This window comes from Equus asinus, chromosome 9 (genome assembly GCF_041296235.1).
Source record: "Equus asinus isolate D_3611 breed Donkey chromosome 9, EquAss-T2T_v2, whole genome shotgun sequence".
In the NCBI taxonomy this organism is placed as follows: Eukaryota; Metazoa; Chordata; class Mammalia; order Perissodactyla; family Equidae; genus Equus; species Equus asinus.
In genome coordinates, this window is record NC_091798.1 from 23,961,217 (window position 1) to 23,975,510 (window position 14,294).

The 14,294-nt window shown below is 34.2% G+C and overlaps 1 protein-coding gene and 1 non-coding gene across 3 annotated transcripts in view; one reads left to right on the top strand and one right to left on the bottom strand.

Moving 5' to 3' along the window:
- The window catches only part of CLINT1 (clathrin interactor 1), a 62,476-nt gene that overhangs the window by 26,859 nt on the left and 21,323 nt on the right, over nucleotides 1-14,294 (top strand). For both annotated transcript variants that reach the window (XM_014842720.3, XM_014842721.3), the window contains exons 2-6: nucleotides 5,811-5,915; nucleotides 6,466-6,562; nucleotides 8,157-8,265; nucleotides 9,223-9,387; nucleotides 12,237-12,414. In XM_014842720.3, coding sequence (XP_014698206.1) covers nucleotides 5,811-5,915; nucleotides 6,466-6,562; nucleotides 8,157-8,265; nucleotides 9,223-9,387; nucleotides 12,237-12,414 — 654 coding nt within the window. The remainder of the gene's footprint in view (nucleotides 1-5,810; nucleotides 5,916-6,465; nucleotides 6,563-8,156; nucleotides 8,266-9,222; nucleotides 9,388-12,236; nucleotides 12,415-14,294) is intronic.
- LOC123289089 (U6 spliceosomal RNA) lies at nucleotides 12,825-12,926 on the bottom strand. The gene has a single exon (XR_006532858.1). It is a non-coding gene; the product is annotated as a U6 spliceosomal RNA (small nuclear RNA).

Consider the following 14,294-nt stretch of genomic DNA (forward strand, 5'->3'; position numbering starts at 1 on the left):
CGTTTCCTAGTTGTGAGTTTAACTTCTCTGCTAAGGAATTGCTATTAAATATGTTTTCTCTCTGCTCACTCAATTTTTTTGTTTTTTGGTAGGGGAGAGCTGCTGGTGATGGCAACACTAGGTAGAAGTTAGCCAGCATTAAGTTTGTTATGTTTACTACTTCTGTACTTTCCCATATTTATTGGTTTTCTTCTTATGGTATGGAGGGAGTACTGTCGTTTATTCCCTGTGCTAGCACCATAGCTGTTTTATAACTAAAATACTTTATAATCAAATATGGTAACATTTGCTTTAGCAACATTAATTCTTCTATGGAACCACTGCTCCTGTTGAGACATTTTTCAATGCTTTGTGTTTCATTTTCAGGTCAAGACAAGACTTGTTTTGTTGGGTAGCAAATATCCAGCCAAGTGGACAAATTAGTTTTCCCACCTCCTCACACCATTTCTATACAACCTCAGATTTCTGCTAACAACGAAAGTTATGCATTTGTTGAATTTAGGAGCACTAGACTTCTTGGTTGTTGAGCGTAAATTTGATGTTGTTCACGGGACTGTAATAACATGTAACTTGATTTTAAAATATTAGTTTTGAACCTGTAAAATGTTCAGATTGAAAATAAGGGTAATGTGGTGAAGGCCATCTTGGGATGAAAAATGAGTATCACATGGTTCATTATCAACCTTTTAGAGCAAATATTCTTTTTTTTTTTTTTTTAAAGATTGGCCCTGAGCTAACATCTGTTGCCAATCTTTTTTTTGTTTTTCTTCTTCTCCCCAAAACTCTCCAGTATGTACTTGTATATTCTAGTTGTAGGTCCTTCTCATTCTGTTATGTGGAACACCGCCTCAGTATGGCTTGATAAGCAGTGCTAGGTCCTCGACCAGGATCCAAATTGGCAAAACCCTGGGCCGCCAAAGCAGAGTGCACAAGCTTAACCACTCGGCCATGGGGCCAGCCCTAGAGCAAGTATTCTTAAAACTGCTTCCCTAATGTTTTGGCTAAAAACATTAAAAAGAAAAACTTTCCTGGCTTAAGTGACATTTTACCTGAGATAGCTTTCTTTTTCACTGTTCATTTTATGGATGTTTTATTAATTTAAAAAAGTCTAAAAGATCGATACTTTGTAAGGATCATAATAGTTTTATCTGCATCATAAAAGTATCTTCTGAAATCTTTGTGTCATTGAAGTTAAGAGGTCACTTTTTAATATAGCTTTTTATGTTGGGAATCATTTCTCCCTGATACAGTTTTTAAAAATCATGTTAATTTCAATATTAGATACTTAAATTGTTCCCTGTTTTACACACATAGCACCTGGTATACGTATTTTCTTATGTGTAGATATATTTTAGTTACTAGTTTGCTACACTTTTTACTCAGAGAAAATAAGACTTTGGAAGTAGAAATAATACTCATGTGGTCTACCATGAAGCTTATTTGCCCGTAAATAAAGTGTAGTTAGTGATGATATAGCACTCGACTTATATTTTTAATGGCATTTAATAGTTTTCCCTAGGTTACACTATGATGTTCATGGGGAAAATTTGGAAAATGTGGGAAAGTATAAAGAAAAAAATACTATTATTTAAAACCACTACCTTGTCCCTTGCTGCCCCTGTCTTTCCTTTTCTCTGTGTCAGTAAGTGTGGATGTACATATGTATGCATATGACAAAACAGAAGTTCAAAGGTCTAAAAAAATACTGCTAAATATTTTTCTGATCTCAGAGTCAATGAAGTCTTTATAATTAGTTAAAAACAAAAAGAAGAAACCATGTTAAAAATACAGACCCATTTGACTCCATTTTTATTTTTTAAGGAAGTAAAATTAAAAAGGCAAGCTGGGAAAAATACTTCTTACTACATCAGTCCGTTTCAATTTTCTTATTCCTCTGGTAGCAGTTAGGACTGGATTATACCTATACTTTACCTTTCCTCTGGGTGTATAATTTTGTTTTAGCAAAGCATATTCTTGAATGTTTGACAGGAAGTATATGAATAAAGACTATTCAAATTGTTTTTGTCAGTCATTTTACTGATTATTCTTAATGCAGATTAGAGGATGCATTGACCATCAGTAAGTAAAAGCCCCATTTTAGCTTTTACTTACAACCAATCTTGCCTCTAAAACCGGAACCCAAACTGTTATCAAGTAAAATAACTTGATATTTTATCAGTAGTGAGTGGTGAAATAAGCGGAAAATGGGGAATAAAGAGGAGGGCCAAAATGAACACTAATAATTTACAGATTGAATAATCAATCCTTGACTAATTGAACATTAGCTATGTTCACACATCCGTAGAAACAAGCGTGCAGAACTTGAGGATGATAACTTAGCAGTTGGCATTGAAGATCCAGTGAGTGAGTGGTGCTGTGTTGTCCAGAGCAAGTACTCTCACTGGAGACTCTCTTAGTCCTGTCCTGTCTATTACTGGGGTGTTGTGAAGAGTAAATGTGCAAGTGTGTAAAAGCACTGTGGAAGCAACGAACAGTTGCTATGTTTACAAATACAAACAATAATGATTTTAATGTGGATTTCATCCTTGTAAAAAGCATTGGTTCAATATTGCTTTACAGTAAAATCTTCAGAACATGAGCAGCTTCTTGTATTCTTTACTCTTTGGTCATTCCCTGGTAATTGCCTATAATTTTGTTTGCAGAATGGATCCTTGACCTTTGTCTGAATTTTGCATGTGTTTTGAAAAACTGATGAGAGAGCCCCCTCTAGTGTCTGAAATATCCATTCTTAAAACATTTGTGTCAGTCAGGAAATTTTAGGAATTAAACTAGCGGTTTTTTCTTTTCACATCTGGACACAATTTTTTTTACTTCTCTTTTTGGGGGGGGAGGGTGGAGGTTGTTTTCCTTTTTTAAAAGGTCACCGGAATTATGGGTAGGGCGTGGATTGAGGGCAATAGAAAACATGGGAAAGGAAGGATCAAAATGCTATTTCTACCTTTTTAGAAATAGTTATTTTTGAATGACCTGGAATAAGGCCAAACTATACAATGTTGTTTTGTTTTGTTTTAGTTTATATTTGTTTCTGAATTAAGTACAGCTTAAAAATACTTTGTTTTGGAATTCTTTATGCCATGAGATTTCATCTTAAGAGAGAGTTCTTTCCAGTTTCTAAAAGCAACAATTTCATTGGAAAATGGCTTTAAAAAATAGGACCTGATTCTCTTCATGGAAGTGTTCTAACTTTCATATTTTTGTATTATTGTTCCCGTATCTTTCTTTATGACTATATCGTGAGTGTGTTCTAATGGCAAGTTGTCCCTTTACATAGTTGCCATTGTTTTTCAACCAAGGAAATGAGGAGGTTCTTAAATTGTTGGCTCTCTGCCACCTCTTCCTCTAAATACACAGCACTCAAACACACAGGCCTTCAGCTAAGAGTCTTGTGAAGGGTTAGAGAAACAGGACCTTTCTCATTTGACCCATGGGCTTTTGTAGCTTGAACAAGGAAAGTAGTGTTCTGAAAGCTACAGCATTTATGAAAGCTCTAGTAAAAATATTTCATGTACATGGACTAGAGATTAACTCCTTTCATCTTGTTCTCCAACAAATTAAACAATGCAAACAGATTTCAAGTGCATTCTTGGTAATGAAATGCTTGGGTGAAATATAATCCTAATTGCTATTGTTCATTCCCACAGCTGCATTTTGACACTTTTAACTGCCTAAGCCATGCATGCTTCAGCCACTAGGATAAACAAAGGCATTCTGAAATCTATCATTTTCTGCCATCTTAAATGGCAAATATGTCATTGGCTCCCTTGATTTTATTTTGGTTCTGTTGTTGACAAAGTGAGAAAAAAATGTTATTCCTTTATATTTATACGTAAAATTATTGTCAATAGAATCATTGCTGGATTTTTATAAAAATTCGTTCATTAATTGTCTTAAATTTGAAGGAGGCAGTGGAGATTATGGATTTATTTTAGTCTCAGGGGAATAATTTGTATTTATTTTATCAAACTAGTTGATATTTTAAGAGACAGCATTCTCAAAGATTAAAAGAAAATAATAGGATTTCCCTTTTCTCCCTTAGTTGAACAGTAGTCTGATTGTAAATCTAGAAGCCAGATTTATATGCATAATGGTTCCTTTAAAATTTGACCCAAAATTGTTTATTAGTCTCTTCCTTAAAAGTAAAGAAATTGAAGTGTTTGCAATAAATTTGAAATTTCTGTCTATATTTGAGAAAGAGATTCAAGTGCAAATTATAACCAAACCTTCCTTATTTAAAAAATGGAATTTTTGCTGACTGAAAAACCATACAGCAAAATTGGGGTGTGTGTAAGTAATAGTTACCGAATTCTGATTTTTCACTATTTCTAAGACTCAATTTTGAGTGAAAGATTTGATTTACCATATTCAGAGGCATCTGTTATAACAATTATTCAGTAATAATTGGAACTTCAGATGTCAAATGGATACTACTATGGTATGTGACATTTTCACATTATTTCGTCTGTCAGTCTTTCTGTCTTTGTCTTTCTTCCTGCCTTCATTCCTTCCTCGCTTTCCTCCCTTCCATCCTTCCCTCCTTCCCTCCCTCCCTCCTTTCGATTTGCCCTGAGCTAACATCTGTGCCAGTTTTCCTCTATTTTGTATGTAGGTCGCCACCTCAGCATGACTGACAAGTGGTGTAGGTCCGAGCCCAGGATCTGAACCCACAAACCTAGGCCACCAAAGTGGAGCACACAGAACTCAACCACCACACCATGGGGCCAGCCCCCTACAGTATTTCCTTATTCCTCAGAATGTCTTTGAATTCTTAAGTCTATATAACATGAGAAATTCTGTTTTAACGACCATTTTGCCAGCTCATGTCTTAATTTTAAGATACTCTTTTCAAAGTTAATTCTTATAAAAGTATTACTTAATATTTTAAAATTCTCCTAATAGATGATTATTATGTCTAATAATAATAATAATAATGGCTAACATTTATTGAGCACTTTCTGTATGTCAGACACTGTGCTTGTAAGAACCGTTTGATATATTACCCTTTGAGGTGGTATTCTTTCTTAATTCTCATTTTATATTTGAGGAAACTGAGATTAAGACAATTAAAGTAATTTTTCCAAAGGTGACAAAGTAAGAGATTGGAGTCAGATCTTTCTGAATCCTACAACCCATGTTCTTAATCACGGCTGAAGTCTTAAGTGAAAGTTAAATACATTATCATACTGATAGAGTATTATGTAGCCATTAAAAGTGAGGGTTACAGTGACTATACAGTGGCATGGAAAATGTGTATGATATAATAAATGAAAAAAGACTAAAGGATTGCAGTTAAATGTTCATAGTGGTGCAAAACATCTTTAGAATGTTATCTTTGATTTGTCGTTGCTGTTTTATACAATATACATAATGTTCAGCTGTTATATAATTTTGCTGATTAATTTACAGAATTTCTGTAAGCAGGAAATATAAGACTGCATATAAACCAGGTCTGGTCAGGAAACTGACAACTTAGTTTTAAAATAGGCTCTAGCATGTTCAATTTCCTTTTTAATTTGACCCAAAGCCATTTTTTACTGGACTTGTGCCAGCTCTAATGTTATCTCTCATCTGTATTCTTGAAGGCTAATGGAATAGTAAAATCTTCTTAAAGATAACTTAAATGTGTTATATAGTGTCCTCGGGGTAGCTTGTGCACAAAAGATGTTTTCTTTCCCACCCCGTAGAACTATCTCATTAGGACACCCAGTAGTGTCATTATTAAGTTTTCATGTGTTTCTCAGTTTTGATGCTAATCTTTGTGCGTATGTGCGTGCATTTTTTTTTCTCTGCAGCACCAATGTGGTTATGAATTATTCAGAGATCGAGTCTAAAGTTCGAGAAGCAACGAATGATGATCCTTGGGGACCTTCTGGGCAGCTCATGGGAGAGATTGCCAAGTAAGTGATAATTTGACTCAGCAGTGCAGAAAGAATCTAACTGTCTTTACACAGAAATGTGAGATTTGCTTTCAGTTTTAAACTTTTTAGCTACCAGATAGAAATTTTGCATAATCATTCAGATATTAATGGAGGAAGTTTTACACAGGGTCTGTTCCCCTTAAAAATTAGCTCAAAAAAGTAAAACAAAATTCACTTTTTTTAATGAAGTTTAGAGACTTAACTGTATCTTACCATGTAAGCTTTTGACAAATGTGTATAAAATAACTTGAAATAAAGGTTATGAAAATTTTTTCCTGATGAACATCTGGATCACTATGGCCGTGAATGAAGGGCTTGTAAAATATGATATTAATTAGTGGGACTTACGAATGTGCTAGATATTTTACAAAATATAGGAAAAACATTTTTAAGGAAGCAGATCATCTAAATTTTTTGAATTAATTTTTTTAAAGCTCTTTGGGAAAACCCAGTAACTTGGAACAAGCCTGCCATCTATTGTCAAAATTAGCATATTGCAAACTCTTGAGGAAAAAATTGTTTTTTTCAGGGCTACATTCATGTATGAACAATTTCCAGAACTTATGAACATGCTTTGGTCACGAATGTTAAAAGACAACAAAAAAAATTGGAGAAGAGTTTATAAGGTATGAGCATTAGTGTGTTTTTATTATTTGACATGTTGACAGTAAGTGCTTGAAATTTTAAGGTGTACATACATAAGTGATTATGAAGTGATTATGAAAGATATTAAATCCTAGAACAGAATATTCTCAAACAGGTAAAAGAAGTAGATTTGCTATTTGTGTTCTGTTTTCTAGGACTGTAAACAACTATTCTTAATGTGAAATGTTTAAAATTAATAATACTTCCAAATGTTGAATATTTTTATTGTATTTGTTATAATTATTCTTACTAAAAATACATTTGTGGGTATCAAAAGTAATGAATCTGTAGTAGTATGCATGTTTAATATATGAACAGTTACGATGAAAATCAGTCTAGTATGATTTGTGGTCTGTACATAAAAATTTGCCTGTCTTATAACAGTGATATCACAGTATTCTGTACCAAAAAATATATATTAATTTAAAATATAATTACAGATTCTAAAACATATTAAAATTCTAACATTTTAAATTTGCGAATATGTACTGTTTATCAGACTTCTTTCATTTAGTTCTGATCTCCTCATAACGTAGTGTAGAATTCTACAAGAAGATAAGTCATCTGTTCTTCCATCCCCACCATGTTTTCTTGCTCCTAGTAGTAAGTTTTTCTGTGCTTTCCAAAATGGCACATAATATTCGTATTTGAAACTTTGAAAGCAACTTTTCTGGCTTTCAGGATTGAAAATCAGTGCTTTATTTAGTTGCGTGTTTTTGATGTTAATTGTTTCTGAAAACATTCATTGTCATTCCCTCGGCTTGTACAGTAGTTGTGATGAAATAGTTGAGATTTCTGTAACTTTTTTTATTTAGAGCTTTTTTAAAAGAAATAATTCTTGGATAAATTACTTTTTTGAAGAATAAATTCCTAGAAGGATGAGATTTTTTTGCCCCTCAGTTTCGCCAATCTAACTAGATTTTCATAAATCTAATCTTATTTATGTGAGGTTTATTCCAAGCAAAGTTAAGTTCAAAATGCGTAGCTCAGTGGTTTTTAGTGTTCCACAAAGTTGTGCAGCAGTCACCACTATCTATACCAGAACATTTTCATCACCCCCCAAATAAACCCCATGAACATTGTTTTTTTCTCTTATTTGTTGGCAGCAAGTTTTTGAAACAAAAGCCACATCATTAACTCCCTAAATTAAATTTTATCTGGGGAAAATGCTATGGGATCATATAATTACCGAATACTTGTTCTAACAATTCACAGTTGTGTAATGCCAGATAAAAAGTAAAATCTGAGCCAGCTTTCTAAAAGCTTAGTGTTCATTTATAGCATACATTCAGATATTTTTTAACATCAGAATTATTTTTTTCCAATCTTTTGACATATGTTATCCAGTGGATAGTTTATAATTATTTACTATGCTTGATATAAGAGGAACTTCAAATTGATAATATAAGTTTTAGACTATGTATTTAAAGTCTAACATAAGGTAAAGAAATCCCCCACACATAAACACATGCATGAAGATTATTTGCTAATGTTGGAATTACTTTTTTTAACTATTTACCAAAGCTCTTCCAGAATTTATTTTGATAAATCATTTGCTGCTTTGTATTTTTACAGTCATTGCTGCTCCTAGCTTACCTCATAAGGAATGGATCAGAGCGTGTTGTTACAAGTGCCAGAGAACACATTTATGATTTGCGATCCCTGGAAAATTACCACTTTGTAGGTGAGCAATAGAAAAACCTTATAAGCAAATTAAAACAGTAGTTGGAGTTGTCAGTCACCTGAACCAGCTTAGAAGCTTCTCCGCTCTAATTAGAATGTGACTGTTGCTGGTTGTGTGACGAGTGCAGAATCCAAGACGTGGGGCCCTAGAGTATTAATTAGTGAAGACAAGAACTTGCAGAAAAGACTGGCTAATAACAACAGAACCAACACAACATGAGTGTTCGGGTTTATATTAAAATATGCACTGGAGACTGGTCCCCTGTGGTGTCCATAAAGGAATAGCTTTAATCATATGGGAAGAAAAGGTTAGAGCTCCAAAACACACACATCTGTTTGAAGCTGGGGTTTTTTTTTCCTCCCACCAAATAATATTTACTGTGCAAAGGCAGCAAGGCCAGAGTGTGTTTTGAATGTGAAACAGGATACAGAATGAATCACATTTCATTTTGTAGCATACCCCAGTTAAAAGCACTTTAAAAATTCAGTTTTTCAGCTACACTAAATCCTGATAATTAGTGTTTCCAAACTTGTGTACAGGGAAACCAAGGCATTTGGATGCCTTTAAGTCATTAAAATGTTAAAGTGAGTTTTATTTTGTTTTGTTAAAATACGATAGAAAAAGAAGACATTTATGGATATAAGTCCATTTCATATGGTCATTATTAGTAATCCTTTTTAGTGGATCTTTAATTGATCTTGCATAGCACCATTATGTGTCGTCCTTTTTAGTTCATCTGTACATGTTCTTATAAGCCAAAATTGTATCTCAAGACTTAGAATGTGCTAATAAGGAAATGGCAAAATTTAGTAGCACAATTTGCCTCTTTTTATTAATTTTAAAATATTGAAGTTCGTTTCTTATGTTGAAATTTTCATGTCTGTTTTTTGTGTTAAAGGGTTTGATATATATTAACTGAATTCTTAAGGTTTTGTTTTTCCCTTACCATCCTCACAGATGAGCATGGCAAGGATCAAGGTATAAATATTCGCCAGAAGGTGAAAGAATTGGTTGAATTTGCCCAGGATGACGACAGGCTTCGTGAAGAGCGAAAGAAAGCAAAGAAGAACAAAGACAAATATGTTGGGGTTTCCTCTGACAGTGTTGGAGGATTCAGATACAGTGAGTATCAAAGAAAGATTGGCGCTTAAGCATCAGTTTAGCTTCTTGGGTATATTTTAAGAATCGTTGGAATATGAAAGACCAAAATGCTATTTTTTTCCAGGAGTATATAGGATACTAAAATATATGTAATGTTTATTTTGGCTCCCATGAATTTTGGGAATCTTCCTATTTTTTACTTTTGTGGTTTCAAGAAGCTGATTTTAACCATTAATTGTTAATTAAATGACTGCAAATTTTGAGTTGACATACAGACAATAAAACAAATGTATCCCCTTCCCTCTTGGGGTTACCATTCTAAAGGAAAAAGATTTCTCTAACTCACTGTTTAGAGCATAAAAATATGAAGTTTGATCAAGAGATTCATCTTCCTAATTCAGAACCAATTTAGCACTATTTTTGTCCAAAAATAAACTTCTTAGAAGTTAGTTCAGCCTCAATCTCTTTCCTTAATTAAGCAGTGTGTTAATTTGACATGGAAAAAAGTGACTGACAGTACCACCAGTTTTTCATCTAGGCCTATCACTTTATTGTTCCTAACACATTTAAGAGCTGCTAGAACATTCATCTCTCCTGTTTATGTTTAATGTAATGATATAGTTTCCCTAAATAGATCATTAAGTGCTTGAAACAGATACAGAAAATAAGAACTCTCTTTCACAGCACATGTCCCTTTGGACTCATTCTGTCTTCTGTGAGCTCTGGCAGTCACCTGGTCATTTTTGTGTATACACAGAGAGGCTTATTGGGGCTCTGTAGCTCCCTCCACTCATATCTGAGTTTTGTTATATTTGGATTATATGAGGTCTTGTAACTCCTTCTTTGGAACCATTTTAAAATCTTCTACTTCTTTTCTTGTAGTTACTTATAAAAAAGTATCTTCACTCCTTTGCACCTCTCCTTTCTTACCCTCAAAGAAAAAAAATACTGCATTTAATTAGCTGTTAAAGGATGTTTCTAACAGTAGAAAAATTCCTTTCTTTTACGTCTAAGCATCATATAAAAGTCAATTCTCAAAGTAGGCAAGATATTTTTCTTAAATCATATAAATATGTTTTGAGTTTTTATTTAGAAAAGTAAGAGGTCTTGGGACTATTTGCCCAAGCAGTTATTTTATTCTTCAGCTTTTTCAAAATAGCCATGGCAGTTTAATGTGTTTCTGAGTAGAAATTGCTATTTGCAACTCATTTCCTCATTCTGCTTGCTTGTAAATCTTTTTTACCAGCACAATATGTAATTATATCAGATAAATTTGGAAAATTGAGTAAGTTTTCAGACTCAGTCACAGTGAACTAATCACAGTATCTGCATTAGAGATAGAGTTGAATGTCCTGTGCATTTACATCACATTCTTTTATAAATTATTTTTAATGCTATATATATGATCCAGAGACTTAACTAGTCAACTTTAACTGTTTTATATGTTTTTCAGTTTATTAGATAATGTCTTACCAATATCCAGTGTCTTTGGTACTCATTTGGTATGATGTCCACTATGCTAATCCGTTTAGTTTTCATCTACTTTCATTTTTCCTGTAGATTTGTTTCTTTTCAAAGTCTAGTTCTTCTAGTTATCATTGAAATGTACATACACGTTATTGGAAAACCACTCATTTTTATAAAACCATCCTGTTTTAAATTTTGTCTGGAAAATTTCATTTGTCATGTTTGTTCTCTTTAAGTTGATGGTCACTTTCAGATTTAGTAGACATATTTTAAAATCCTCACACTCTTAAGAGAAAATTTTAGCTTTGTGATTTTAGCAGGCAGTTCGGCAAAATTGTTTTGTTTGGTCTCCAAAGGGCATGTATGCCATTAGAACCTGTTAGCCAAATTCAGAACAAAAGCTTGTTTAGCCATCTTTGATTATTTTGTTCTCATTGTCCTTTTCCTTTTCTGACTTTCCTTAATTTTCAGTGTTTTGTTCTTTTTAACCTCACATGATTTCTCTGTACTTTCTACTCTTGCCTCCTAAGTTGAGTTTGGTCATGGAAATGGAAATGGAAAGGTTCCATTTAGTGCCTATAATTCCTGTCTCTCCTTTAGGCCCCCAAGGTCAAGGACTAAGACAAATCTTGACATTTTGGGGTTTTCATACACTGCCATGATCTGCTCTCTTCATTCTCAAATTCACACAGAGGATCCGTAGGTTTTGCCAGTCCTAGCATATGTTTGGATTTGGTGTTTGAGTAGATCATCATTCTGAACTGCTTCAGCATGTTTCATGATTCTAGTCTGTGTAGTTTTTGGTAGTTAGAATATTCTTTTCTTTTTACGGTAATTAAAAGATGCTTTCTCATGCATGAAATCCATTGAGTTATTTAGTTTGATACTGAAGAATGATAGTTATGAGTCATTATAGCATATTGGGATGTGTAGCGTTCAGAGTAGTGTTGCCTATAGTTTGTGTTTTTTAAGAGACTTTTGCTGTCTAACACTTTTCTAATAATTGAAAACCATTAAGAGACAGGAATGAAATACAATGCATTGTGATTTTTGTAAAAACAAAAAGATTTCCATTTCTCTTTTGCTAGTATAGCCTGTGTTGGTTTTTCTGTTTTCCTCTACTCCTTTCAACAGCCTTTAAGAACTTCCTGATATGCTGTGCTGTGCATTAAGGTTCTGTAAGTTTTCATAAACAAAAGCTTTTGAATCTGCATTCTTGCCACTTAATGACTGGCACTACATGCTGTGCCTTGCTGTAATTGTGTTGATTCAGCACTGTGGGAGCTCTCTGTTTTCCTTTGAAAACTATTTTATTATGAAGAAAAGCTTCAGAAATAAAGACTATAGATATCTTTTGAATTGAATATCCTTAGAGTTGCTTTTTTTTTTAATGCTTTATATAGGTGAAAGATACGATCCTGAGCCCAAATCAAAATGGGATGAGGAGTGGGATAAAAACAAGAGTGCTTTTCCATTCAGTGATAAATTAGGTGAACTGAGTGATAAAATTGGAAGCACAATTGATGACACCATCAGCAAGTTCCGGAGGAAAGATAGAGAAGACTCTCCAGAAAGATGCAGGTATTAACACTTTGTCTCCTCTGTCTTTTGGAAAGGGTGCTAAATTTATGCAGCTGGGTTTTTGTTTTGGGTATCAGCATTATCTGAAGTTCAGCTTTTTTTTTTTTTAATAGGTTTTATTTTTTAGAACAGATTTAGGTTCACAGAAAAATTGTGTATAAAATATGAAGAGTTGCCATATCCGCTTGCGTGTGCATGTGCACCCACACACACACACGATTTCTCCTTTTATTATCATCTTGCATTAGTCTGGTACATTTATTAACAATTGATAAACAATCTTGAAATATTATTATTTATTAAATCGTGTTTGCATTAGGGTTCACAGTGTTGTACAGTTGACAAATGCATAATATCTACCATTACATAACCACGCAGAATAGTGTCATCGCCCTAAAAATGCCCTGTGCAAAAATATGGAACGATTCATGAATTTGCATGTCATCCTTGCACAAGGGGCATGCTAATTTTCTCTATATTGTTCCAGTTTTCGGATACAGTCACATGTCACCTAACGATGGGGGTGTGTTCTGAGAAATGTGTCATTAGGTGATTTCGTCATTGTGCATACATAAGAGTGTACTTACACATACCTAAATAATATAGCCTGCTACACATCTAGACTGTATGGTGCTGATCTTATGGCACCACTGTTCTATCTGTGGCCCATCGTTGACCAAAACATCATGGTGTGGCACGTGACTGTATTTGCTGCCCATGTGAGCACTATGCAGCTGTTTTTAAGATGCTTGGTCAAACATTATTTGCTATTAGTATTGACAGTTTCCGTGTTATCTATGTTCATTTATTTCTGAAGTTGATACATTTCCTGTATGTTTTTATTTGGACTATTTACTGGAATTTTTTCCCCCAATAACATCTTTCACAGCTTATTTTCCATTTTGGCATCAGGTGATCCAGGGATTTAAGGTTTTGCTGAGGTAGTTTTTGTTAGTGCTGTCGAGCTGATTCTAACAGTGACCCCTGTGTACAGCAGAGCAGAACCCTGCTGGTCTTTTTGCGCCATCCTCTCACCTTCCGGCGCTCTATCAGACAGTGCTCCACTACTGTTCATAGGGTTTTCGTGACGAATTTTTTCGAAAGTAGGTGGCCAGGTCCTTCTTCCTAGTCTGTCTTAGTCTGGAAGCTCTACTGAAACGTGTCCACCATGGGTGACCCTGTGCTCCTTTCTGAAATACTGGCGGCACAGCTCTCAGCATCACAGCAACATGTAGCCGCTGCAGTATGACAGCCGACAAATGGGTGCTCTGGTTCCCTGACCAGAGACAAACCCGGGTCATGGCAGTGAGAGCACCAAACCTTAACTACTAGACCACCATTTGCTGAGGGGTGATGAAGTTTATATATTAAGTTTAAATGCAAGTTAAAGGGTTTGAAATTTAATTCTTACGGTGACATTTCATAATAATTCTGTGCCAGTGTATAGCAGAAAAAAATCCAAATGGATTTTTGGACTAAAATGTTTTTGAGTATAGCCCTATATTTTCATAAACTACATTTTATGATGGTAGGGCATTTGTATTTAGTTTTACATACTTGGAACTTTTCAGCATTCACTTTTGTTCTTACCTACCAATATAGCTATAAACTAGTTTTTCTGCCAGTTAAAAGGGCAGTGTAGATAGCACTGAATTTGCAAAGCGAGTTTTACAAGGGCTTTGTCATTTGCGCCTCACAGTATCTCTATTACATAGGCTAGAGCGAGGATTTTACTCTTATTTTTTAGATGTAAAACCTGAGGCCCAGTCGGGCTGTGTGGAACTTGCCTAAAGCAACACAGTTAGTGATAGAACAAAAACCTTCAAGTGAGTTCTTGTGACTAAATACCATCTTTTTTCCTAAAAAAATCTTAAGTCAAA